This window comes from Theropithecus gelada, chromosome 12, assembly GCF_003255815.1.
Source record: "Theropithecus gelada isolate Dixy chromosome 12, Tgel_1.0, whole genome shotgun sequence".
Taxonomy (NCBI): domain Eukaryota; kingdom Metazoa; phylum Chordata; class Mammalia; order Primates; family Cercopithecidae; genus Theropithecus; species Theropithecus gelada.
In genome coordinates, this window is record NC_037680.1 from 79997898 (window position 1) to 80025615 (window position 27718).

The 27718-nt window shown below is 41.7% G+C and overlaps 1 protein-coding gene across 2 annotated transcripts in view; it reads left to right on the forward strand.

Moving 5' to 3' along the window:
* Positions 1-24772, forward strand: part of LOC112636521 (cytochrome P450 20A1) — a 67884-nt gene extending 43112 nt beyond the window's left edge. Inside the window, exons 9-13 of one of the 2 annotated variants that reach the window (XM_025405247.1) lie at positions 4257-4377; positions 8750-8861; positions 11211-11275; positions 15396-15485; positions 15680-24772. In XM_025405247.1, coding sequence (XP_025261032.1) covers positions 4257-4377; positions 8750-8861; positions 11211-11275; positions 15396-15485; positions 15680-15830 — 539 coding nt within the window. In that variant the 3' untranslated portion in view covers positions 15831-24772. The remainder of the gene's footprint in view (positions 1-4256; positions 4378-8749; positions 8862-11210; positions 11276-15395; positions 15486-15679) is intronic. The other variant, XM_025405246.1, reaches the window with a different exon arrangement.
* Positions 24773-27718: the final 2946 nt, after the last annotated feature.

Genomic DNA, 27718 nt, shown 5'->3' on the forward strand with positions numbered 1-27718 from the left:
AGTAGCCGGGTATGGTGGCATGTGCCTGTAATCTCAGCTACTCAGGAGGCTGAGGCAAGAGAATCACTTGAACCCTGGAGGCAGAGGTTGCAATGAGCTGAGATCACACCACTGCACTCCAGCCTGGGTGACAGAGCTATGCTCTGTCTCAAAAAAAAAAAAAAAAAAACCCAAAAAACAAAAGGAAGTATTAGGACATGAATTTAAATTTTAGAAAATTTATGTTCACTTGAAGGATTTCATTTATATCCCTTAATGTTTAAGGAAACTTTCTTTAAAATGATACAAATGTAAACTTCCCATAAAGTTTTCTTCTTTGGCATACAGAAATGTCCAGATACTATAGATGATTAAATTGAATTTAGGTAAGCATATGTCAAAAAATAATGTATTCAACCTTTTTCTTTTTTTTTTTTTTGAGACAGAGTTTCACTCTTGTCACCCAGGCTGGAGTGCAATTGCGCTATGTCAGGTCACTGCAACCTCCACCTCCTCGATTCAATAGATTCTCCTGCCTTAGCCCCCTGAGTAGGTGGGATTACAGGCGCCCACAACTATGCTTGGCTAATTTTCATATTTTAAGTAGAAACCACGTTGGCCAAGCTGGTCTTGAACTGACCTCAGGTGCTCCGCCCGTCTCGGCCTCCCAGGGTGTTAGGATTACAGGCGTGAGCCACCACATCCTGCCTTATTCAACTTTTTTTAAAAAATGCCTACTTGTTTGGTCCAGTGGTGCACATTTGTCCCAGCTACGTTGGAGGCTGAGGTGGTAGGATTGTGTGAGCCCCAGGAGTTCGCCTAACTTGGGCAATAAAACAAGACCCCAGCTTAAAAAAAATTAATATAAAGATAGATTTAAAATCCTTGTTTTTAAAACGTATTACATTAAAAATAAATATGTCTTTGCTAAAGACCTTTAAAAATCTAAATCACTTGTGCTCTGGACACCAAGAAAAGTGACTATTTCCAAGGTTGAATTAATATGTTAATCTTATTTTCAGTTTTTAGGGAGATTTTAGGAGAATTGCTATGTATTTGGATGTAGGTTGGTGGTTTTTTAAGGCTCCTCTGAAGTTTTTGAGAGTAGATAAACAAGAAACCTTAATAAGTTCTTACTCCTTACTCTGCCCCTTATTAGCCTTGGGCAAGATTCATATCTCTCCATTTTCCTCCTTTTCTAAAATACGAGTTTAGCTCCAGATGACCTCCAAGTTATCTCTGAGCTATGAAATTGTGTCTGATTCAGTATTGCATTTAAAGCACATTAAGTGGCTTAAAATCACATTTTTTTTTTTTTTTTTTTTTTTTGAGACGGAGTCTCGCTCTGTCGCCCGGGCTGGAGTGCAGTGGCCGGATCTCAGCTCACTGCAAGCTCCGCCTCCCGGGTTCACGCCATTCTCCTGCCTCAGCCTCCCAAGTAGCTGGGACTACAGGCGCCGCCACCTCGCCCGGCTAGTTTTTTGTACTTTTTAGTAGAGATGGGGTTTCACCGTGTTAGCCAGGATGGTCTCGATCTCCTGACCTCGTGATCCGCCCGTCTCGGCCTCCCAAAGTGCTGGGATTACAGGCTTGAGCCACCGCGCCCGGCCTTAAAATCACATTTTAAAGCTATTTTCAGCCATCGTTGTGACAGGCTGAGCAACGTAGTGGGACTTGATCTCTACCAAAAAAAAAAAATTGTAATTAGCTGTGCGTGGTGGCATGTTCCTGTAGTCCCAGCTACTTGGGAAGCTTGAGGTGGGATCACTTTAGCCAGGAGATCAAGGCCTCAAGTGAGCCGCGATCACTGCCACTGCACTCCAGCCTAGGTGACAGAGTGTGACCCTATCTAAAAAAAAAAAAACCCACAAACCAAAAGTCAATGTGAGATTTTTTTTTTTTTTTTTGAGGCGGAGTCTCGCTCTGTAGCCCAGGCTAGAATGCAGTGGTGTAATCTCGGCTCACTGCAACATCTGCCTCCCAGGTTCAAGCGATTCTCCTGCCTCAGCCTCCCAAGTAGCTGGGACTATAGGTGCCCACCACCACACCCAGCTAATTTTTTGTATTTTTAGTAGAGGTGGGGTTTCACCATGTTGGCCAGGATGGTCTCGTTCTCTTGACCTCATGATCTGCCCGCCTCAGCCTCCCAAAATGCTGGGATTACAGGCATCAGCCACCGCGCCTGGCCTGTTATATTAATTTTAAGTGATAATATAGTCAAGCAGAGTACATGAATGACCACTGTATGCAAATCGTTGTGGTGAATCCTTCAGTTGTATATTACTCTATGTTGTAAAATTGTGTGACACACATATTGTACACTGCACAAGTTTTCACATCACTTGTAAAATAGAAATTCTATAGTTCGAGGCCAGGCGCGGTGGCTCAAGCCTGTAATCCCAGCACTTTGGGAGGCCGAAACGGGCAGATCACGAGGTCAGGAGATCGAGACCATCCTGGCTAACATGGTGAAGCCCCGTCTCTACTAAAAATACAAAAAATTAGCCGGGCATGGTGGCGGGCACCTGTAGTCCCAGCTACTTGGGAGGCTGAGGCAGGAGAATGGCCTGAACCTGGGAGGCGGAGCTTGCAGTGAGCTGAGATCCGGCCGCTGCATTCCAGCCTGGGCGACAGAGCAAGACTCCGTCTCAAAAAAAAAAAAAAAAAAAAAAAATTCTGTAGTTCACTCAGAAGCTGTAATGATGAAGAGGCATATGTAGGGAAAAGTTAAGGACAGGCAGTCACTCATATTTTTTGTGAACTCTAGATATAAAAAAACTAATCAGAGTAATTGAGTACCAGGTAACTACTGATTTTAATGATAACAATATGGGTAATAAGGTGTATCAGGAAAACTTTTTTTATAAATTAACTTTGAGATTAAGTTAACCCTTAGCTCAGGAAAGAGATCATTGGTAAGTGAAGTACAAGTTACTAGAAGGATATTAAGAAGTATTTGACACAGGAACAATAGAGCTACAGATGGTGTCACCTCAAACATATTCTAAGGAAAGAGGTAGTATATATGTTCAGAAGGTTCCATTCTTTTAATAGTTATAATCCCAGTGTATTACTACGGAAATTATAATTACTCTTTTTCCTCTGTTTTTTTTCCAACATGTAATTTCTTTACATTTTCATTTCTTCTGGTTTTTTCTCAACATGTAATTTCTTTACATTTTCATTTCCTCAATGAATATAATCCATAAACAAGTTTAAGCTAAAGTAAGCCATGAGCCATTCATCTTGCCATTTGTTAATTGAGATAAATGTGATATTCTACTTGTTAAAAGTACAGATGTTTGGACATTACCATAAACCTACTGAACCAGAATTTGTGAATGTGAGGTTATAGCATCAGCCATCTCCCAGGTAGTTTTTGAGAACCACTGTTTTTTTGTTGTTGTTTGTTTGTTTGTTTGTTTGAGACAGGGTCTCACTTGGTTTCCCAGGGTGGAGTGCAGTGGCATGATCACAGCTCACTGCAGCCTCAACCCCTGGGCTCCAGCAATCATCCCATCTCAGCCTCCCAAGTAGCTGGGACTACAGGCACACACCACCACACCCAGCTGATTTTTGAGTTTTTTGTAGAGATGGGGTTTTGCCATGTTGCCCAGACTAGTCTTGAACTCCTGAGCCCAAGCAATCCCCCAGCTTCAGATCCCCTCCCAAAGTGATCCCCTCTGCGCAATCCCTCCCAAAGTGCTGGGATTACAGGTGTGAGCCACCATGTCTGGTTGAGAACTATTCTAAGCAATAACCAGTCACAAATTTTGAGCCAGTGTATTTACCATCACAGGTAAATATGTTAGAATATTGATTTATTGATAAATCTGCTAGCTTGATTTGTCTGAATCATTTCATTAGTGCTCCTAAGTGAACTGATAAATCAACTTAATAAGATTGAGTGCATCCGATAATCAATTGCAATAACCAACATTGAGCACTCCTACAGATATGAAATTTATTTATTATCATAACTATTTTACCTAAGGTAAAATTAATTGGCTCCGGTTACTTACCAGTTTTAAGAAAGAAGGCATCTAGATTGCACTATGTCTGTTGGAGGGCAATCCGTAAATATCGATGTTCCATTCAGTGAAATACAAACCCTGCGAATAATTTTACTTTTTGGTACCACTTATGTTATCTTCTATATCATAGGAGAAAAAAAGCAAATATAAAAACACCACTCTAAATAATTAGTTTTTTTCTTATTCTATACCCAAGCCACGAGTTAGCGATTTTCATTGTTATTCATATAATGTTTCACCTAGTGTGTACCTGGGCAATCTGTTTTTTAACCACCTCTGAAGAAGTTCAAAAAAAATTATATGAAGAGATAAACCAAGTTTTTGGAAATGGTCCTATTACTCCAGAGAAAATTGAGCAGCTCAGGTAAGGACACAATAAAAAGAGGAGATTATTAAAAGGTAAATTTGAACTGGTTTATCTAATTTAAAGCTATTGTTGCTATTTAGGAAAGCTATATATTTTTATAGGACTTCAAGTATTTATACGTAGATTTTATTAGGTAAATGAATCTGCTTTTTAAAATCATAAGGTTGTGTGGGAAATGTTTAACTTAGCCTGTTAAATAGTACTAGTGAAGTCAAGCAAGTATGACACTCATACTTTGTTGATGGTAATAAAAAACAGTACAGCAACATTAGATAATAATTTAGTAGGCTTGACCAGATGTGGTGGCTTACACCTGTAATCCCAGCACTTTGGGAGGCCAAGGCAGGCGGATCACTTAAGCCCAGTAGTTCAAGACCAGCTTGGGCAACACGGCAAAAACCCATCTGTACTAAAAATACAAAATATCAGCCAGGTGTGCTGGGACACGCCTGTAGTCCAAGCTACTCAAGAGGCTTAGGTGGGAGGATCGCCTAAGCTCAGGAGGTTGAGGCTACAGTGATTGCATCACTGCACTCCAGCCTGGGTTACAGAGCGAGACCCTGTCTCAAAAGAAAAGAAAACAATAGAAAACAATATAGTAGGCTCTTAAAAAGTTCAACATACACTTATATGACCCAGCAATTCCACTCTTTGGAATTTCATTCCAAGATAAATGAAAACATGACTACATAAAGACCTGTTTGCATATATTCATAGCAGTATTATTCAAAATAGCCCAAAATTGGAAGTAGTTCAAATGTTCAACTGGTAAATAGATAAACAAATTGTGGTATTACCATACCATAGAATACTACCAAGTAATAAAAAGGAACACCATATTAATACACACAACAACACAGATAAATCTTAGTGATTTAAGTGAAAGAGTGAAACATAAAATACGGCTACTATATGATTTCATTTGTGTGAAATTCTAGAAAAGGCAAATTATGGTAATAAAAAGCATTCTGTTGGGGGTTAGGAATGGGGACAGGATCAACTACAAAGGGGCATGAAGAAAATGAAACTGTCGGCCGGGCGCAGTGGCTCACGCCTATAATCCCAGCACTTTGGGAGGCCGAGGAGGGTGGATCACGAGTCAGGAGATCGAGACCATCCTGGCTAACATGGTGGAACCCCGTCTCTAGTAAAAATACAAAACATTAGCCGGGCACGGTGGCGGGCGCCTGTAGTCCCAGCTACTCGGGAGGCTGAGGCCGAAGAATGGCGTGAACCCAGGAGGCGGAGCTTGCAGTGAGCCGAGATCGCGCCACTGCACTGCAGCCTGGGCGAAAGAGCGAGACTACTTCTCAAAAAAAAAAAAGAAAGAAAATGAAACTGTCTTATATATTACTTGTGATTGTAGTTACACAATTGTATACAATTACTAAAATTCAAACTGTACAGGTAAAATGGGTTAATTTTATTGCATATAACCATACCTTAATTAATTTTTGTTTTAAATTGCAACTGTGACTGCTTTGGGGTTAGAAGTCTGAGACTGGGTAGCAAGCAACCCTACCTTGGAGCATAAAATCAACTATAGAGAAGATAGAGTGGCTGGGCACAGTGGCCCACACCTGTAATCCCACAAATTTGGGAGGCGAAGGTGAGAGGCTCACCAGAGCCCGAGAGTGCAAGACTAGCCAGAGCAACCTGGCAAAACCTCATCTCTAAAAAAAAAGATACAAAAAATTAGCTAGGGATGGTGGTGCATGCCTATTGTCCCAGCTACTCAGGAGGCTGATACAGGAGAATAACCTGAGCCCAGGAAGTCCAGGCTGCAGTGAGCCATGATCACACCACTACACTCCATCCTGGTAACAGTGAGACCCTCTCTCAAAAAAAGAAAAAAAAGAAAACAAGATAACCACTGGAAAGAACTGGGAGGCTTTTAAATGTTGGAAGTTTTATTTATTACATTGAATGTAACTACTTTTTTTAAAGTAATACTAGTTGCCTTTTGAAGTTTTTATTATATAGAAGTGTATGAAGTCGAAGGTGAAGTTCCTTTGTAAATGTGTGCCCGTAAGCCGGTAACAATTGGGCTGGGTGCAGTGACTCATGCTTATAATCCCAGCAATTTGGGAGGCTGAGGCTGGAGGATTGCTTGAGCCCAGGAGTTTGAGACCATTCAGGGCAACATAGAGGGAGCCTGTCTCTACAAAATATTTAAAAATTAGACAGACATAAAGGTATGTACCTGTGGTTACAACTACTAGGGAGGCTGAGGTGAGAGGATCGCTTGAGCTTCGGAGCTTGAGGCTGCAGCATGATAGAGTGTCACTGCACTCCAGTCTGGGCAACAGAGCAAGAACCTGTCTCTTAAAAATAAATAAGGAAATAAATAATTTTTTAAAGTTTAAACTCTCTAATATAGCTCACGAAGCATTTCAAAAGCTGGGCCTTGTGTTCTCACCTTATCCTCACTTGTGCGTCTTCATAGCTTTCAGTTTAGCTCTACTCAAAGTCTTTTGTTTCTTACCTCCTGTCCTGGCTTTTGCACAAACTGTTCCTCTGTATAGATTCTCTTTTTGTCTCTCCTTTAGTTAAGTCCAGGTGTTGGGTTTTGGTTTTGGGGTGGGGTTTTTTTTTATTGTGGGTGGTTTGAGTGTTTTTTTTTCTTTTTTATGTTGTTGTTTTGCAGATTTCAGCCTGTGTTTATTTCTCTCTTTCTCTCTCTCTCCTTTTTTTTTTTTTTTGAGATGCAGTATCTCTCTGTCACCCAGGCAGGTTTGCAGTGGCGCAATTTTAGCTCACTGCACCCTCCACCTCATGGGTTGAAACGATTCTCATGCCGCAGCCTTCCAAGTAGTTGGAATTACAGGCGTGCACTACCACACCTAGCTAATTTTTGTATTTTTAGTAGACACGGGGTTTTACCATGTTGGCCAGGCTAGTCTCGAACTCCTGGCCTCAAGTGATCCACCCGCCTCTGGCTCCCAAAATGCTGGGATTACAGATGTGAGCCACTGCTCCCGGCCCGGCCTGTGTTTATTTCTCTACGAAACCCTTTACCTAGAGTAGCTGTTCCTGCCTTATATTCCAGTAATACCCTGAACTTCCTTTGTCATAACATGCGCTATGCTTGTTTAATTGTTCATCCTTTATGTCCTATCCACTCTGCCTCCCCACTGCCAACTAGAATCTGAACCCCTTTGATGGTGTATGTCTTGTTTGTTGTTGTAGCTCAGTATCTAGCACAGTGCTTCACATGTAGCAGGTATGCAATAAATATTTGTACAGAGGAGAGGAAGGAAGAATGTTTCCCGTTTTGATTTTGTTGTTTTTGATGTTACAAACAATTAACACTTCTGTGCTTACATCTTTGCTAATATTTTCAAATATTTCTGTATAATAAGGTCCTAGAAGTGAGCTTCTAGTTGAAGGATGTATGCAGTAGGTCAGTGGTTAAGATTTGAATCCTGTCAACACAACTTACCTGCTATGTGATCTTAAATAACTGCCTCTGATTTTAATCTGTAAAATTAGAATAATAATAGCACCCATGGGTTTCTTGTAAGGATTCGATAAGATCCTGTATATAAAGTATTTAAGTGAACTAACTCATAGCAAAATTGGAATACCTTTTAGTTTTTATTCTTCTCATTGTGATGTACACTTGAGGTGTACCACTTTATACTTCCACCAATTGGATATGAGAATGTCTTTTTCTCCATCTTTTTCTGGTAATATCTGCTGTCATTCTTTTTCATCTTTGTCAATCTGGCAAGCAAAAAAAAAAAAAAAAAAAAAAAACGCTATGATTGGCAGTCTTTAAGTTGTTAATTAAGTTGAGTATCATTTCATGTCTTCAGGCCATTTGTATGTTTTCGTGAATTGCTTTTTGTATTCTCTGTCCCTGTTTCTATGGGGTTGTTGGATTTTTTAATTACTTTTAAAGAGGTTTTATACATTAAGGATATCTTTACGGAAAATATTTTTCCTAGTTATCTTTAGAAATATGTAAACAAAATGTTTCTCTAGTTAGGTTATTTGTATTATTCTTTATAATTTTCTGTCAGCTTCATGCTAAAAATAAACTTTAAAAAAATTATAGAAACATTTTGAGTTTTCTTCTGGTACTTTTAAAAGTGTTTTTATTTGTTGAAATCTTTATCTACCTAGAGTTATATGCAGATTAATAACAAATCTTATAAAAATGTATTTATTTTAAAATTTATAAAATTTTTAATAAGTTTTTATATACTTCTAATATATAACATATCTTTAAGCAGATAAGAATTATGATGGGACTATTTCAAGTTAGGAATGTTTGAGCAGTTGTTGAAGAACGTTTTTTAAATGTATGTACATTTCTAACTGCCTCCTAAAATAAACATCTTCAAAAAAAATTTTTTTAAAACAGATATTGTCAGCATGTGCTTTGTGAAACTGTTCGAACTGCCAAACTGACTCCAGTTTCTGCCCAGCTTCAAGATATTGAAGGAAAAATTGACCAATTTATTATTCCTAGAGAGGTAGAAAATATTTAATATGTTTAATTCATTCAACTATTCTCAACTCTTTTGGTGTGTGTGTGTATATATATATATTTTAGATGGAGTTTCGCTCTTGTCACCCAGGCTGGAATGCAATGGTGCAATCTTGGCTCACTGCAACCTCCACCTCCCAGGTTCAAGGGATTCTCCTGTCTCAGCCTCCCTAGTAGTGGGGATTACAGGCGCCCGCACCATGCCCAGCTAATTTTGTATTTTTAGTAGAGATGGGGTTTGGCATGTTGGCCAAGCTGGTCTTGAACTCCTGACCTCAGGTGATCTGCCAACCTTGGCCTCCCACAGTGCTGGGATTATATGCATGAGCCACTGCACCCCGCCTGGTGTGTATTTTAAATTTGTTTAAAGTGGCAAATAAATGCTACCCGTTATTAAATAAAAGACACAATTATTTCAGTTACAAAATAATATGTGCTTGTTTTAAAGTTCAAACAACATGAAAGTCTTTCTTCCCAAAAGGTACTACTGTTAGCAGTTTAGTATGTATTTCTATAGACCTATTTCTGTGTATATGTTTATAGAAACACACATATACATATGTATTAAACAGAATTTATATGTGAAAAGTTACTCTTCCTATAATGTTCTTTAATTTTCTTCTTAATTGAGTGTATTATGGCTATTAGTACACCTAGCACTTGATACAGATTCGACTCATTATTAATGGCTGCATAATATTCCATAGTGTGACTGTACCATAATTTATGTTTTAATTTGATTTTTTGAGACAGAATATCACTGTGTCACCCAGCCTGGAGTGCATGGTGCAATCTTGGCTCACTGCAACCTCCGCCTCCCGAGTTCAAGTGATTCTTCTGCCTCAGCCTCCTGCGTAGCTGGGATTACAGGCTTGCACTACAAGGCCTGGCTAATTTTTGTATTTTTAGTAGAGATGGGGTTTCACCATGTTGGCCAGGCTGGTCTCAAACTCCTGGCCTCAAGTGATCCACCCGCCTCCACCTCTCAACGTGCTGGGATAACAGGCATGAGCCACCATGCCCGTCCAGCATGATTTATTTAAGCAGCCCCCGCTAATGGAAATTATGATTGACATTTTTTTTATTATATACTGGTACAGGTGTTGAGTAGTCTTAGACATGGAGTTTTTGTGTGAAAGTCCATGTGTATGTTAAGTTATTATTATTTTTAGACAGGGTCTTGCTCTTTTACCTAGGCTGGAGTACAGTGGTGCTATTGCAGCCTCAACCTTCGAGGCTTAAGTGATCCTCCCACCTCAGCTTCCCAAGTAGCTGGACTAAATTTTTTTTGTTTTTTATAAAGACGGAGTCTCACTATGTTGCCCAGGCTGATATCGAACTCCTAGGCTCAAGTGATCCTCCTGCCTCAGCCTCCCAAAGTGGTGAGATTATAGGCATTAGCCGCTACACTGGGCCATGTGTATGTTAATTTTAAAATGTTCTCTGAAAGCCATTTTATACTTTTAGCAACAATGTATGAGAATGTTTTTTCTTTCCAAATCCTCACCACCTCTGAATTTGAGTCTTATGTATATTTTATGAATCTTGCTTTTCTCTGATCATTGGAGAAATCGAACAAATTTTCATACATATATTAACAGTTTGTATTTTTCTTTTGTGAATTCTGGTCTTTATAACTTTCATTGATTTTTCTAGTGAGCTTATATATATTTTTGTATACTATACAAACTGTCAGTTATATAGCAAATAACTTATTGTTGCTTACATTCTTTTTTTATTGTTTTTTAACTGGATGTAGATTTTAAATTTTCATATAGTTAAGTCTGTTATTCCTTTATGGTTTCTAGATTTTGTGACATGCTTAGGGAGGCCTTCCTCATTGTAAGATTACCAAAATAATCACTTGTGGTTTCTTCCATTATTATTTTTTTAAATTTTATTTATTTATTTATTTTTTGAGATGGAGTCTCACTCTGTCTCCCAGGCTGGAGTGCAGTGGTGCAATCTGGGCTCACTGCAAGCTCTGCCTCCCAGGTTCACACCATTCCCCTGCCTCAGCCTCCCGAGTAGTAGCTGGGACTGCAGGTGCCCATCACCACGCCTGGCTACTTTTTTGTATTTTTAGCAGAGATGGGGTTTCACCGTGTGAGCCAGGATGGTCTCGATCTCCTGACCTCGTGATCCACCCGCCTCAGCCTCACAAAGTGCTGGGATTACAGGTGTGAGCCACCGCACCCGGCCGATTTCTTCCATTATTTTAAATTATTATTTCGTATTCACTATCTATATTAAAAGAAGTTTGGAATAAGTTGACTTTCTAGGAGTCATTTTACCTCTGTTAGTCCTTGACTAATTGGATTTTTTTTTTTCACAGACCCTCGTCCTTTATGCCCTTGGTGTGGTACTTCAGGATCCTAATACTTGGCCATCTCCACACAAGTATGAAATATTTGTCATTGTCTTTGTGACTGTCAGTTTTTGGGTTTGCACGTTTTGCATTCCTTTCCTAGGTTTTGAGGAGAAAATTCAGTATGTAGCAATGATACAACAAAAGAAAAACAGTGAATCCCCTTTTCTTCTCTTTCTTTTGAGACAGGGTCTCACTCTGTCACCCAGGCTGGAATGTAGTAGTGCAATCACTTCTCACTGCAGCTTTGACCTCTCTGACTCAAGCCATCCTTCTGTGTCAGCCACCTAAGTAGCTAGGACCACAGGCGTGCGCCACCACACCTGGTTAATTTTCATACTTTTTGTAGAGATGGGTTTCACCATGTTGCCCGGGCTGGTCTTGAATTCCTGAGCTCAAGCCATCCTCCATCCTCTGCCTCCCAAAGTGGTGGGATTACAGGCATGAACCACCAAGCCTGAACTGCATCACCATTATCTTCTGTTCACTGCTTTTTCTCTTATGTGAATCTGCTATTTGCTACTCTTTGTCTCTTTTATTACCACTTTTATAGTAAGTGAAAAGTAATTAGCATCTGTTTTAAGAAAATGAAAGCAGGCCAGGCACTGTGGCTCACGCCTGTAATCCCAGCACTTTGGGAGGCCGAGGCAGGCAGATCACAAGGTCGTGAGTTCAAGACCAGCCTGGCTAACATGGCGAAACCCCGTCTCTACTAAAAATACAAAAATTAGCCGGGTGTGGTGGCACATGCCTGTAATGTAATGTCAGCTACTCAGGAGGCTGAGGCAGGAGAATCACTTGAACCTGGAAGGCAGAGGTTGCAGTGAGCCAAGATTGTGCCATTGCATTCCAGCCTGGGCAACAAGAGCAAGACGCAAGACTCCATCTCAAAAAAAAAAAAAAAAAAGCAAAATTTCTTTTTTTTTTTTTTTGAGATGGAATCTCACTCTGTCACCCAGGCTAGATTGCGGTGGTGCAATCTAGTGTCACTGCAAGCTCCGCCTCCCAGGTTCAAACAATTCTCCTCCCTCAGCCTCCCAAGTACTTGGGACTACAGGCGCCCGCCACCATGCCCGGCTAATATTTTTGTAGTTTTAGTAGAGACGGGGTTTCATCATGTTAGCCAGGATGGCCTCGATCTCCTGACCTCGTGATCTGCCCACTTCAGCCTCCCAAAGTGCTAGGATTACAGGCGTGAGCCACTGTACCCGGCCTTTTTTGTGTTCCAGTGCGTTTTTCTATTCTTTATTTTTATTGCTTCTCTTTTTGCTTTTTTTTAAATTTATTTTTTATTTCAATAGGCTTTTGGGGAACAGGTGGTATTTGGTTACATGAATAAGTTATTTGGTGGTGATTTCTGAGATTTTGGTGCACCCGTCACCCAAGCAGTATACACTGTACCCAATGTGTAGTCTTTTATCCCTCATAACCCCACCCTTTCCCCCAAGTCCCTAAAGTCCATTATATCATTCTTATGCCTTTGCGTCCTCATACCTTAGCTCCCAAGAATTTCCCTTTTTTAAAAATTCAGAATTTAAGTCATTTAAGAATACTTGTTTTTGCGAGGAATTTTTTTGTTCTGTGGTACGTGGGTTGTTTTGTTTTTAATATATGCGTTTCTTCAACGACTTTACAGAGTAAAATTCTATACAACAAAAAATGTTTCTTAGGCCCTTCATTTCCCTTACTTTATTTTTTCTTCTGAGGCAGGATCTTGCTCTGTCGCCCAGGATGGAGTGCAGTGGTGTAAACACGGGCTCACTGCAGCCTCAACCTCCTGGGCTCAAGCAGTGCTCCTACCTCACCCTCCAGAGTAACTGGAACTATAGGTATATACTATCCCGCCTGGCGAATTTTTTTTTATTTTTATTTTTTTTTTTTTATTTTTTTTGAGACAGAGTCTCGCTCTGTTGCCAGACTGGTCTTGCAATAAGCAAGACGCCATCTATGAAAAATAATGGGCTGGGCGCGGTAGCCTGTAATCCCAGCACTTTGGGAGGCTGAGGCTGGCAGATCACCTGAGGTCTGGAGTTCCAGACCAGCCTGACCAACATGGAGAAACCCCATCTCTACTAAAAATACAAAATTAGCCAGGCATGGTGGCTCATGCCTGTAATCCCAGCTACTCGGGAGGCTGAGGCAGGAGAGGTGGAGGTTGTGGTGAGCCGAGATCATGCCATTTCTCCCCAGCCTGGGCAGCAAGAATGAACCTCCATCTCAAAAAAATTAAAAAAAAAAATGATAATAATGACACATATGGCCGGGCGCGGTGGCTCAAGCCTGTAATCCCAGCACTTTGGGAGGCCGAGACGGGCGGATCACGAGGTCAGGAGATCGAGACCATCCTGGCGAACACGGTGAAACCCCGTCTCTACTAAAAAATACAAAAAAAAACTAGCCGGGCGAGGTGGCGGGCGCCTGTAGTCCCAGCTACTCCGGAGGCTGAGGCAGGAGAATGGCGGGAACCCGCGAGGCGGAGCTTGCAGTGAGCTGAGATCCGGCCACAGCACTCCAGCCTGGGTGACAGAGCAAGACTCCGTCTCAAAAAAAAATAATAATAATAATAATGACACATATATAGAGTATGTTTTTCATTTGCTTTAATCCAGATACCTCCTAGAATTCAGTGGCTTAATAGAAGTGTCGTACAGTTTTTTTTTTAGTTGGAATCTCAATCTGTTGCCAGGCTGGAATGCAGTGGCGCAATCTCAGCGCACTGCAACCTCTGCCTCCCAGGTTCAACTGATTCTCCCGCCTCAGCCTCCCAAGTAGCTGAGACTACAGACATGTGCCACCACACCCAGCTAATTTTTGTATTTTTAGTAGAGACGAGGTTTCACCGTGTTGCCAGGATGGTCTCAATCTTTTGACCTCGTGATCCACCTGCCTCGGCTTCCCAAAGTGCTGGGATTACAGCCTTGAGCCACTGTGCCCAGCATTTTAAAAATTTTTAATAGAAATGAGGTCTCGCTATGTTGCCCAGGCCTGTCTCGAACTCCTGGGCTCAAGTGATCCACCTTGGAGTCCCAAAGTACTAGGATTATAGGTGTGAACCACTATGTCCAGCCTTTCTCACCTATTAATCTAGAAGTAATATAATTGTTAAATACAATTTTAAGGCTGGAGCCTCCAATTTTAAGACATAAATTTCAGTTGAAGAGGCAATATAAAATTTCTTACATATTGATAAGGTGGTCTCATGTAACAGGTCTTAAATGTATTTAAATATTCATTATATGATTTTCTATGATTTATCCTTACATTTCACAAAATAATATAAACTCGTGTAACTATTTTATACCTTGGTATTCTCGAGAAATATATTTTGCATCTATTATTTAGAAATTAAGTAGGCTGGGCGCCATGACTCGTGCCCATAATCCCAGCACTTTGGGAGGCCGAGGCAGGTGGATCATGAGGTCAAGAGATCGAGACCATCCTGGCAACATGGTGAAACCCTGTCTCTACTAAAAATACAAAAATTAGCTGCGCGTGATGGTGTGCGCCTGTAGTCCTAGCTACTTGGAAGTCTGAGACAGGAGAATCGCTTGAACCTGGGATGTGGTGGTTACAGTGAGCCGAGATTGTGCCACTGCACTCCAGCCTGGTGACAGAACGAGACTCCGTCTCTAAAAAAGAAAAAAAAAGAGAGAAATAATAAAGTGCCAGTCGCAGTGGCTCACACACCTATAATCCCAGCACTTTGAGAGATCGAAGCAGGAGGATCACTTGAGCCTAGGAGTTCAAGACCAGCCTGGGCAACATAGGGAGACTGTACAAAAAACTGTTAAAAGTAGCTGGGCCTGGTGGCATGTGCTTATAGTCACAGCTACTCAGGAAGCTGAGGTAGAAGAATAGTTTAAGTCCAAGAGGTTGAGGCTGCAGTGAGCCTTGATTGCAGCATTGCACTCCAGCATCGGTGACAGAGCGAGACCCTGTCTCAAAAAAGAAAATATAGTAAGAAACAGTGATAGACTAAATATATGTTAAATAATTTGAGAACATAAAAATAAGTGACATTTAAATATAATGTAAGAGCACTTTCTATTTTCAGTCAATTTTTAACTTTATTACATACTTGTGTTCTTTCAGTGTCAACATGTAAAATGCCAGTGGAGTTATATTGTGATTAACCTCAAATTTTCTTTTTAGGTTTGATCCAGATCGGTTTGATGATGAATTGGTAATGAAAACTTTTTCCTCACTTGGATTCTCAGGCACACGGGAGTGTCCAGAGTTGAGGTGAATAATAGAATGCCAGACTCTCTTCTTAGAATTTTGATGATCACTGTTGATGAGAATGGGCAATCTAAATGATTAAAGTGTAATTTTATCATTATTATTGTACTTTAAGTTCTGGGGTTCGTGTGCAGAGCATGCAGGTTTAAAGTATACTTTTTAATCTTTAGTAACTAGTTGACTTTCTTCCTGACTAGGTTTGCATATATGGTGACCACAGTACTTCTTAGTGTATTGGTGAAGAGACTGCACCTACTTTCTGTGGAGGGACAAGTTATTGAAACAAAGTATGAACTGGTAACATCGTCAAGGGAAGAAGCTTGGATCACTGTCTCAAAGAGATATTAAAATTTTATGCATTTAAAATCATTGTTAAATTGATTGAGGAAAACAACCATTTAAAAAATCTGAGTTGAATCCTTTTATAAACCAGTAACACTTTGTAATATAAACACCTATTTGTACTTAATTTTGTAAATTTGGATTTTTATATATCATTTTCTTCATTATACGCATTTGACTTACTGCACAGTATATTGATCATTTTAATGGGAAACTTTAGATTTCTACTTTTTATTTTTGTTTTTTCACTTTCTTTGCCATTATTTTTATATTCTTACTGTGGGCTCTAAAATCAGTGTTCTTGAAGAAAGAAATTATTTTGCAGAAGTTGGGGAATCACATTTGTTGAATATGCATAAAATAGAAACATAGGCTGGGTGCAGTGGCTCACACCTGTAATCCCTGCACTTTGGGAGGCCAAGGCAGGTGGATCACCTGAGGTCCGGAGTTTGAGACCAGCCTGGCCAACATGATGAAACCCCGTCTCTACTAAAAATACAAAAAATTGGCTAAGAGTGGTGGCCCATGCCTGTAATCCCAGCACTTTGGGAGGCTGAGGTGGGTGGATCACCTGAGATCAGGAGTTCGAGATCAACCTGGCCAACATGATGAAACCCATCTCTACTAAAAATACAAAAAATTGGCCGGGCGTGGTGGCTCACACCTGTAATCCCAGCACTCTGGGAGGCCAAGGTGGGTGGATCACCTGAGGTCCAGAATTCAAGACCAGCCTGGCCAATATGATGAAACCCTGTCTCTACCAAAAATACAAAAAATTGGCCGGGCGCAGTGGCTCACACCTATAATCCCAGTACTTTGGGAGGCTGAGGCAGGCGGATCACGTGAGGTCAAGAGTTCGAGATCAGCCTGGCCAACATGGTGAAACCCCAGCTCTACTAAAAACACACACACACAAAAATTAGCTGGGCATGGTGGTGTGCACCTGTAATCCCAATTACTCAGAAGGCTGAGGCAGGAGAATCGCTTGAACCTGGGAGGCGGAGCTTGCAGTGAGCCGAGATCGCACCCCTGCACTCCAGCCTGGGCCACAGAGCGAGACTCTGTCTCAAGGAAAAAAAAAAAAAAAAGATAAATGGACAAAAGACATGAACAAACAGCTTTTATAGGATAGTATGGCTAACCAACTTTTAGAAAAGTGTTTAGTCTCACTAGGAAGTAACCAAATATTCGGGCAGAGCACAGTGGCTCATGCCTATAATCCCAGAACTTTGGAAGGCCAAAGCTGATGGATTGCTTGAGCCCAGGAATTCGAGACCAGCCTGGGCAACATGGGGAGACCCTGTCTCTATAAATATAAAAAAAAATTACTGGGCATGGTGGCACACACCTGTAGTCCCAGCTATTCTGGAGGCTGAGGTGGGAGGATCACTTGAGACCAGGAGAGGTTAAGGCTGCAGTGATCTGTGATCACACCACTGTCCAGCCTGGACAACAGTGCAAAACCCTGTCTAACAAAAAAGGCCGGGCTCGTTGGCTCATGCCTGTAATACCAGCACTTTGGGAGGCCGAGGCAGATGGATCAGTTGAGGTCAGGAGTTCGAGACTAGCTGGGCCAGCGTGGTGAAACCCCGTCTCTACCAAAAATACAAAAAAAAAAAAATTAGCCGGGTGTGGTGGTGCACATTTGTAATCCCAGCTATGCAGGAGGGTGAGGCAGGATAATCACTTGGAACCCAGGAGGTGGAGGTTGCAGTGAGCCGAGATCGTGCCACTGCACTCCAGCCTGGGTGTCAAGAGTAAAACTCATTCTAAAAAAAAAAAAAAGTTGAGGGAGCTATTTCAAGAATATATTAAGTAGGCCGGGCACAGTGGCTCATGCCTGTTATCCTAACACTTTGGGAAGCCAAGGTGGTGGACCACGAGGTCAAGAGATTGAGACCATCCTGGTCAACATGGTGAAACCCCATCTCTACTAAAACTACAAAAAATTAGCTGGGCATGGTGGTGTGCGCCTGTAGTACCAGCTACTTGAGAGGCTGAGGCAGGAGAATTGCTTGCACCTGGGAGGCAGAGATTACAGTGAGCTGAGATCATGCCAGTGCACTCCAGCCTGGGCGACTGGGCCAAGACTCTGTCTCAAAAAAATACATATATATATTTTAAGTATTTTTCAAAATTACACTTTAGCACTTACAAATTTTATATATAATACTTTGTTGATGGCATTGTATATTAGTCCAGCTTTTTTGGCTACACTATTTATGAAGGATTCTTTTTTTTTTTAAGACAGCCACCATAGGAAATATGCCAAGTACAGATAGTGAGGAAAGAAAGGAAGAAAAACGATAATTATCTGCAAGTGGGCTTATTTTTAACACTGCTAAATTTCATTTGTAATTTTACTTTCAAGAATGTACTCTGGTAGACTGAGGTGGGTGCATTGCTTGAGCCCAGGAGTTGGAGGCTTCAGTGAGCTGTGATCACAACACTCCACTCAGCCAAACCTGAGTGATAAAGTGAGACCCTATCTCTTTAAAAAAAAAAACAAAAAACCCTTTGTTATTGAGTTATTTTATGTAATTTATTGGTAAATACCTAACATTTTAGACCTAGTCAATACCAGTTAACAGAATTTAATTGGATGCAGTCTTTATTCTTGAAAAACAAATTAATTTTTGGAATAACTTAAATTCTAAAACTTTGGCCAGTTGCGGTGGCTCATGCCTATAATCCCAGCACTTTGGGAGGCCGAGACGGGCAGATCACCTGAGGTCAGGCATTCAAGACCAGCCTGGCCAACATGGAGAAACCCCATCTCTACTAAAATTACAAAATTAGGCGTGATGGCGCAGCCTGTAATCCCAGCTACTTGGGAGGCTGAGGCAGAAGAATTGCTTGAACTCGGGAGGTGGAGGTTGCGGTGAACCAAGATCGCGCCATTGCACTTCAGCCTGGGCAACAAGAGTGAAACTCCATCTCAAAAAAAAAAAACTCTAAAACTTTAAGTGAAATTTATTATCCCTTCCCACTATTTTCTGTGGTTTTGTGTGTATAGAGCATCTTCCTTTGTTACCCAAGTACCTTGAATGGGTTGGAAACTGGCAGTAGAAGATTAGAGTAGCCAATTGATATGTAAACCGAGTGTCAGATCAGATGAGATGAAAGAGGTGGAGTTTAAAGCAAGTGAGATATGATAAACAATGATGAAAGCAAAAATAGGACAGTTGAACCAGAGTCAGCCAGTAGGCATAATTGTCAATAAATGAGGCAAGTGTAGAATAACTAATAATGATTGGAATCAAGGAAAAGAGAGCATGAAGGAATCAGCTCAATTAGTATGTTTTATCCATGGTTACATGACTAACAAAGGATTAAAAAATTATTCACTAGATAATTTTTTAAATAAAAATACTGTTTATATTAACTAAGTTATTCATTTGCTGTCATTCACATGACAAAAATATGTGTTCTTTGTACTTATCAAATGACTCAAATTTTGGCCACTTCAGTGTCACTGATGGCTTATAGAATGATTCTAGCAGGATCCAGGTTATTGAACTATCAAATGAGTTTTTAATTGATATTGAAGTAAGTAATTTAAGTTTTGTAGCTTTTGGGATTTTTAAAAACTACTTCACTGATTTTTATTCTTTTTGATAGTTCAGAAGTGTATTGTTAAAAAACATAAGCATGGCCGGGCACAGTGGCTCACTCCTGTAATCCCAGCACTTTGGGAGGCCACGGCGGGCAGATCACCAGAGGTCGGGAGTTCGAGACTAGCCTGACCAACATGGAGAAACCCCATCTCTACCAAAAATACAAAATTAGCCAGGCATGGTGGAGCATGCCTGTAATCCTAGCTACTTGGGAGGCTGAGGCAGGAGAATCGCTTGAACCCGGGAGGCGGAGGTTGCAGTGAGCTGAGATCATGCCGTTGCACTCCAGCCTGGGCAACAAGAGCAAAACTCCATCTCAAAAAAAAAACACACACACACAAAAACAAACAAAAAAAACCAGCCAGTTGCAGTGGCTCACGCCTATAATCCCAACACTTTGGGAGGCCGAGGCGGGTGGATCACCTGAGGTCAGGAGTTCAAGACCAGCCTGACCAACATGGAGAAACCCCATCTCTACCAAAGATACAAAATTAGCCAGGCATGGTGGAGCATGCCTGTAATCCCAGCTACTTGGGAGGCTGAAGCAGGAGAATCGCTTGAACCCAGTAGGCGTAGGTTGCAGTGAGCCAAGATCGTGCCATTGCACTCCAGCCTGGGCAACAAGAGTGAAACTCTGTCCCCCAGAAAGAAAAAAAAATAAGCACATAACTTTTTTCTTTTTCTTTTCTTTTTCTTTTTCTTTTTCTTTTTTTTTTTTTTTTGAGGCAGAGCCTTGCTTTGTTGCCCAGGCTGGAGTGCAGTAGCGTGATCACAGCTTACTATAGCCTCCACCTTCTGGGATCCAGCGATCTTCTCACCTCAGCCTCTAGAGTAGCTGGGACTACATGTGCAAGCCACCATGCCCAGCTGTTTGTTTTTGTTTTTTTGAGACAGTGTCTCCCCGCGTCACCCAGGCTTGTCTCAAACTCCTAGGCTCAAGTGATCCTCCCACCTGGGCCTCCCAAAGTGTTGAGATAGCAGGTATGAGCCACTGCACCTGCTCCAAAAAACATCTTTTTTATGAACCAAAGAGCTCTTTCAAACTTGTGCTAACAAAATTTAAGGCAATATTAATTGTGTGCATGTGTTTGGGAAAAATCAAAAAACTTACATGATACTTATCTGTCTCACAAAAGTATAGTTCCATTTTTTTATATAAATAGATTCTATCTTATTTATAACCCCTATGTCAAAATTTGTTTCTTTTATCTTAAAATAGTTTGTATAAAAATCTTTACTGCTTTATTATGAAGTAATAATGTTTATTATAGAAAAATCTAGGAAAACACAAAAATGTCAAACTCAGTTAATAGTCTCACTATTTGAAGTTAACCACTGTTAAGATTCTGGTTTTTTTTGTTTGTTTGTTTTTTTGAGACTGAGTCTCGCTCTCTGTCGCCCATGCTGGAGTGCAGTGGCACCATCCTGGCTCACTGCAACCTCTGCTTCCCAGGTTCAAGTGATCCTTCTGCCTCAGCCTCCCAAGTAGCTGAGATTACAAGCATGTGCCACCACGCCTGGCTAATTTTTGTGTTTTTAGTACAGATGAGGTTTCACCATGTTGGCCAGGCTGACCTTGAACTCCTAACCTCAAGTAGTCTGCCCACCTCGGCCTCCCAAAGTGCTGGGATTACAGGCGTGGGGCACTATGCTCAGCCCCACTGTTAAGATTCTAATGTAGGCCAGGCACAGTGACTCATGCCCGTAAGTCCAGCACTTTGGGATGCCGAGGAGGCCAGATTTCTTGAGCTTTTAGAAGTTTGAGACCAGCCTGGGCAACGTGATGAAACTTTGTCTCTAAAAAATATTTAAAAACTTAGCCAGCCTTGGTGGCACCACCTGTAGTCCCAACTATTCAGGAGACTGAGGCGGGAAGATGGCTTGAGCTCAGGAGGTCAAGGCTACAGTGAGCCATGGTAGTGCCACTGCACTCCAGCCTGATTGACAGAGCAAGACCCTGTCTAAAAAAAAAAAAAAAAAAAAAAGATTCTAATATAGATACTCTTTTTATGCATATGTAGTTTATATATATTATACAAAATATTTGCATTTAACATATTTGAACCAATAGTATTTTCTACAACCAGAACATTAGTATTCTTGTCATTCTGAATGTAGGCACAGATTTTTGTCATTCTTTCTTTATCTTTTTTTTGTGTGTGTGACAGAGTCTCAGTCTGTCACCAGGCTGGAGTGCAGTGGCGTGATCTCAGCTCACTGCAACCTATGCCACCCTGGTTCAAGCGATTTTCTTGCCTCAGCCTCTGAGTAACTGGGGTTACAGGTGCGCGCCACCACACCTGGCTAATTTTTGTATTTTTAAGAGAGACAGGATTTTACCATGTTGGTTAGGCTGGTCTCGAACTCTTGACCTCGTGGTCTGCCCAACTCAGCCTCCCAAAGTGCTGGGATTACAAGCACGCACCACCGCGCTCAGCCCCTTTCTATTTTATGTTTTATTTATTTATTTATTTTGAGACAGAGTCTCGCTGTGTCACCCAGGCTGGAGTGTGGTGGCACGATCTTGGCTCACTGCAACCCCCGCCTCCCAGGTTCAAGCAATTCTCCTGCCTCAGCCTCCTGAGTAGCTGGGATTACAGGTATGTGCCACTATACTCAGCTAATTTTTTTATTTTTTAAGTAGAGACAGGGTTTCACCATGTTGGCCAGGCTGGTCTTGAACTCCTAACCTCAGGTGATTCACACTCCTTGACCTCCCAAAGTGCTGGGATTACAGGCGTAAGCCACTGTGCCCGGCCATTTTTTTGTATTTTTAGTGGAGACAGGTTTTCACTATGATGGCCAGTGGTATATTTAGTTATTTAAGGAAGGATCAAGCAATAGGTTTAAATGATGTACTATTCATAATTACTGAAAAAATAGGCCGGGCCTATAATTCCAGCACTTTGGGAGGCCAAGGCAGGTGAATCACTTGAGGCCAGGAGTTTGAGACCAACCTGGCCAACATGGTGAAACCCCATCTCTACTAAAAATACAAAAAGTAGCCAGGCATAGTGGCAGGTGCCTCTAATCCCAGCTACTCGGGAGGCTGAGGCAGGAGAATTGCTTGAACCCAAGAGTTGGAGGTTACAGTGAGCCAGGATCGCGCCATTGCACTCCAGTGTGGGTGACAAGAGCGGAAGTCCGTCTCAACAAAAAAAAGAAAAAAAGAAAAAATTTAGCTGGCCTTTGGGGCACATGCCTGTAATCCCAGCTTCTTGGGAGGCTGAGGCATGAGGAAAAATAAAAAAAACCTGGGAGGTGGAGGTTGCAGTGAGTTGAGATTGTGCCACTGCACTGTAGCCTAGGCAATAAAACAAGATTGTCTCAAAAAAAAAAAAAAAACGTATTGAGGGAATAATATACCACTAATATTAAAGGAAATTTTTGGCTGGTACCGTGGCTCACACCTATAATCCCAGCAGTTTGGGAGTCTGAGGTGGGCGTACAACTTGAGGTCAGGAGTTCAACAACAGCCTGGCCAACATGGGGAAACCCCATCTCTACTAAAAATACAAAAATTAGTGGGCGTGGAGGTGGGCGAATGTAATCCCAGCTAGTTGAGAGGTTGAGGCAGGAGAATGTCTGGGAGGTGGAGGTTGCAATGTGCCGAGATCGCGCCACTGTACTCCAGCCTAGGTGAAAGAGTGAGACTCCGGAGGTCTCAGCCAGACTCTGGAGGTCTCAGCCCAGGCTGGAGTGCAGTGGCATGATCTCGGCTCACTGCAACCTGTCTCCCCGGTTCAAGCGATTTTCCTGCCTCAGCCTCCTAAGTAGCTGCGACTACAGGCGAGTGCCTCCATGCCTAGCCAATTTTTTGTATTTTTAATAGAGACGGGGTTTCACCATGTTAGCCAGGATGGTCTTGATCTCCTGACCTTGTGATCTGCCCACCGCAGCCTCCCAAAGTGCTGGGATTACAGGTGTGAGCTACAGCACCCGGTCAAAAAAAGGAATTTTTAAAAGGAAAAAGAATGCTACCAACCTAACATTTCTACAACTGTTTATATTTTCCCCTGTTCCACACACATACATTTTTGCATAGTACGTTCATTGCAGCATGATCTACTTTTCACTTAATAAATTTTAAACATTTTCCAGCCGGGCGTGGTGGCTTACGCCTGTGAGAGGCCAAGTCAGGCTTATTGGGTGAGTCCAGGTGTTTGAGTCTAGCCTAGGCAACATAACGAAACTCCATCTCTACGAAAAATACAAAAATTAGCCAGGTGTGCTGGTGCACACCTGTAGTCCCAACTACTCAGGAGGCTGAGGTGAGAGGATCGCTTGAGTCCAGGAGGTAGAGGTTGCAGTGAGCCATGATCATGCCACTGCACTCCAGCCTAGGTGACAAAGCACAACCCTCAAATAAATAAATAAAAGTTAAACATATTCCTTTATTCATTTTTGTAAGGGTTTCAGGGAATAGGCTTTTTTAAACGGAATAGACTTATAAATCAATTTTAATATTTGACTTATAGAATTTTATGACACTAAATGGATAATTGTAAAGTTTGAGTTTGGATCCATTTTGTAAGACATTCAGGCTATAAACAAGGTAATAAATCACACTCTTCCTGTTCTACCAATTTAATTGGTTTGCAGTTCGGTGGCTGTCGTTTTTTTTTGAGACCGAGTCTCACTTTGTCACCAGGCTGGAGTGCAGTGGCGCCATCTCAGCTCACTGCAGCCTCCCACTCCCAGGTTCAAGCGATTCTCCTGCCTCAGCCTGCCGAGTAGCTCAGACTACAGTTGCGCCAACCACGCCCAGCTAATTTTTTATTTTTAGTAGAGATGGGATTTCACCATTTTGGCCAGGATGGTCTCCATCTCTTGTGCTTGTAATCTGCCTGCCTCGGCCTCCCAAAGTGCTTGGATTACAGGCGTGAGCCTCTGTGCCTGGCCCATTGACTGACTTTCTAGAGACTGGGAATAGATATTGTTATAGTATGTGATAAATAGACCTTGTTATAGTATGTGATAAAATGCCATGAGCAAATAAGTTACACATATCCTGTTTGGTAATTTTTTTTTAAATGTTTATTTACATCTAAAATACTTATTTTAACTTTAAACACATGATGGTATAAAATGAAATTTTGTTACTTTACCATTGTAACTGTCATAAAGTCATAAAGTATCTGTCCCCAAAAAGGCAACCAATAAATATTTTTGAGTAAATGAATGAAATCTTTATTGTCGGTGTTCTGTGCATACAGAATAAAGGAAATGATTGATGTTACTTAATAGTTAAAAAAAATTCAGAAGCCAAACTATCCATAAAGCTATTTTGTGATGTGCTGAATACTCCATTAATAGAAGTGTTTAAGAGGATGTTGTATGCCTGCCTTCCACTCATGCCTGTATTAGATATGAACATAGATTTATAATATAGTACTATACAAAACACAACTAAAATAGTTGGTAACTAAGTAGTCATTTTTTCCTTCTGTATCCTTTTTTTTTTTTTGAGATGGAGTTTTGCTCTTGCCTCCCAGGCTGGAGTGCAATGGTGCGATCTCAACTCACTGCAACCTCCGCCTCCTGGGTTCAAGCAATTCTTCCGCCTTAGCCTCCGAGTAACTGGCACTACAGGCACGCGCTACCATGCCCGGCTAAATTTTTTTTGTATTTTTAATAGAGACGGAGTTTCACCATGTTGGCCAGGCTGGTCTCCAACTCCTGACCCCAGGTGATCCACCTACCTCGGCCTCCCAAAGTGTTGGGATTACAGGCATGAGCCACCATGCCCATCGTGTTCCTTTTTTTTTTTGAGATGGAGTTTTGCTTTTGTTGCCCAGGCTGGACTGCAATGGTATAATCTCGGCTCACCGCAACCTCCACCTCCCGGGTTCAAGCGATTCTCCTGCCTCAGTCTCCCAAGTAGCTGCAACTACAGGTGAGTGCCTCCATGCCTAGCTAATTTTTTGTATTTTTAGTAGAGACGGGTTTCTCCATGTTGGCCAGGCTGGTCTCAAACTCCCAACCTCAGGTGATCTGCCCTCCTCAGCCTCCCAAAGTGCTGGGATTACAAGCGTGAGCCACCGCACCCAGCCCCATCCTGTTCCTTCTATGTCTTATCATTAGATGATCATTGAACCAAGAAATGTTCAAAGATAAGGGTTTTTTTACGAGGTTAGTGAGAGCATTATTTCCCACAATGTCTCATGAAACACCATCCTGTGAGATACTCTGAGAAGTTTCCTTGATATTCATTCTCAGATTCTCCATACTATATTCTTTCTCAGATATTTATAATATACATTAATATTGGAAGAGCCGAAAAGTCCTACTGTAAAGAAACCTACTTTAGGCCAGGCGCGGTGGCTCACGCCTATAATCCCAGTACTTTGCGAGGCCGAGGTGGGCGGATCATGAGGTCAAGAGATCGAGATGTTCCTGGCTAACATGGGGAAACCCCATCTCTACTAAAAATAAAAAAAATTAGCCGGGCATGGTGGTGGGCACCTATAGTCCCAGCTACTCAGGAGGCTGAGGCAGGAGAATGGCTTGAACCCGGGAGGCGGAGCTTGTAGTGAGCCGAGATCGCGCCACTGCACTCCAGCCTGGGTGACAATGCGAGACTCCGTCTTAAAAAAAAAAACCTACTTTAATTTGGTTAAACTCTGAATGTTCCAAATGTATTTGATGAAGGTACTCTTTTTTCCAATAACATCTCTGAAACCAGTTCCTGTAAAATCCAGATTTCATTGAAGTAGTCTCTTATAGAACAGAACCCATTTTGCCCAACATGATCTAGAGACAAATTCCTTCAACTATATATGGTCCAGAGATTCTCTAGTCTAAGAATGACCATAGCCTTAAAACAACCACCTGAATACCATATTCTCTCCCTTACCTCCACCTCTCTTCTGCCAGAGCCCAGTGTATCCTCTAGCTTCACTGACTCCTATCCCTGCCCTGATTTTTCCATTCCCAGCCAAAGAAATGGGACCCATTTGTCAGACAATAGTTGCTTATTGAGCATGTGTGCCAGATCTTATGCTACACACTGGGGGTATAGCAGTAAACAAAACATACAAGCATTATTACTGTGTTCTCTGTCTTTTCCTGTGTTTCTCCCCAGGAGGGAGAACCCCACAGTCTCATGTCCCAGAGCTTTACCACCTTGAATCTTCTAGCACCCAGAGCTCTCTGGGTACTGGGTTGGGAAGCAGCTTGATATGGTTTGGCTCTGTCACCCACCAAATCTCATCTTGTAACTCCCATAATTCCCACGTGTTGTGGAAGGGACCTGGTGGGAGATGACTGAATCATGGGGGCAAGTCTTTCCTGTGCTGTTCTTGTGATAGTGAATGGGTCTCATGAGATCTGATGGTTTTAAAACGGGGAGTTTCCATGCACAAGCTCTCTCTTTGCCTGCTTCCATCCACATGAGATGTAACTTAAACTCCTCTTTGCCTTCTGCCATGATTGTAAGGCTTCCCCAGCCATATAGAACTATAAGTCCAATGAACCTCTTTATTTTGTAAATTGCCCAGTCTCAGGTATGTCTTTATCAGCAGTGTGAAAACAAACTAATACACTAAATTGGTACCAGTAGAGTGGGGCACTGCTGAAAAGATACCCAAAAATGTGGAAGCAACTTTGGAACTGGGTAACAGGCAGAGGTTGGAATAGTTTGGAAGGCTCAGAAGAAGACAGGAAAATGTGGGAAAGTTTGGAACTCCCTAGATACTTGTTAAATGGCTTTGACCAAAATGCTGATGATGATATGGACAATGAAATCCAAGCTGAGGTGGTCTCAGATGGAAATGAGGAACTTGTTGGGAACTGGAGCAAAGGTGACTCTTGCTATGTCTTAGCAAAGAGACTGTTGGCATTTGCCCCTGCCCTAGAGATTTGTGGAACTTTGAACTTGAGAGAGATGATTTAGGGTATCTGGTAGAAGTTTCTAAGCAGCAAAGCATTTAAGAGTTGACTTGGGTGATGTTAAGCATTCAGTTTTATAAGGGAGGCAGAGCTTTGGAAAATTTGCCCCTGACAATGCGATAGAAAAGTAAATCCCATTTTCTGAGGAGAAATTCAAGCTGGCTGCAGAAATTTGCATAAGTAATGAGGAGCCAAATGTTAATCCCCAAGACAGTGGGGAAAATGTCTCCAGGGCATGTCAGAGGTCTTCACAGCAGCCCCTCCCATCACAGGCCCAGAGGCCTAGGAGGAAAAAGTGGTTTTGTGGGCTGGGCCCAAGGTCCCTGTGCTGTGTATAGCCCAGGGACTTGGTGTCCTGTGTCCCAGCCACTCCAGCCATGGGTGAAA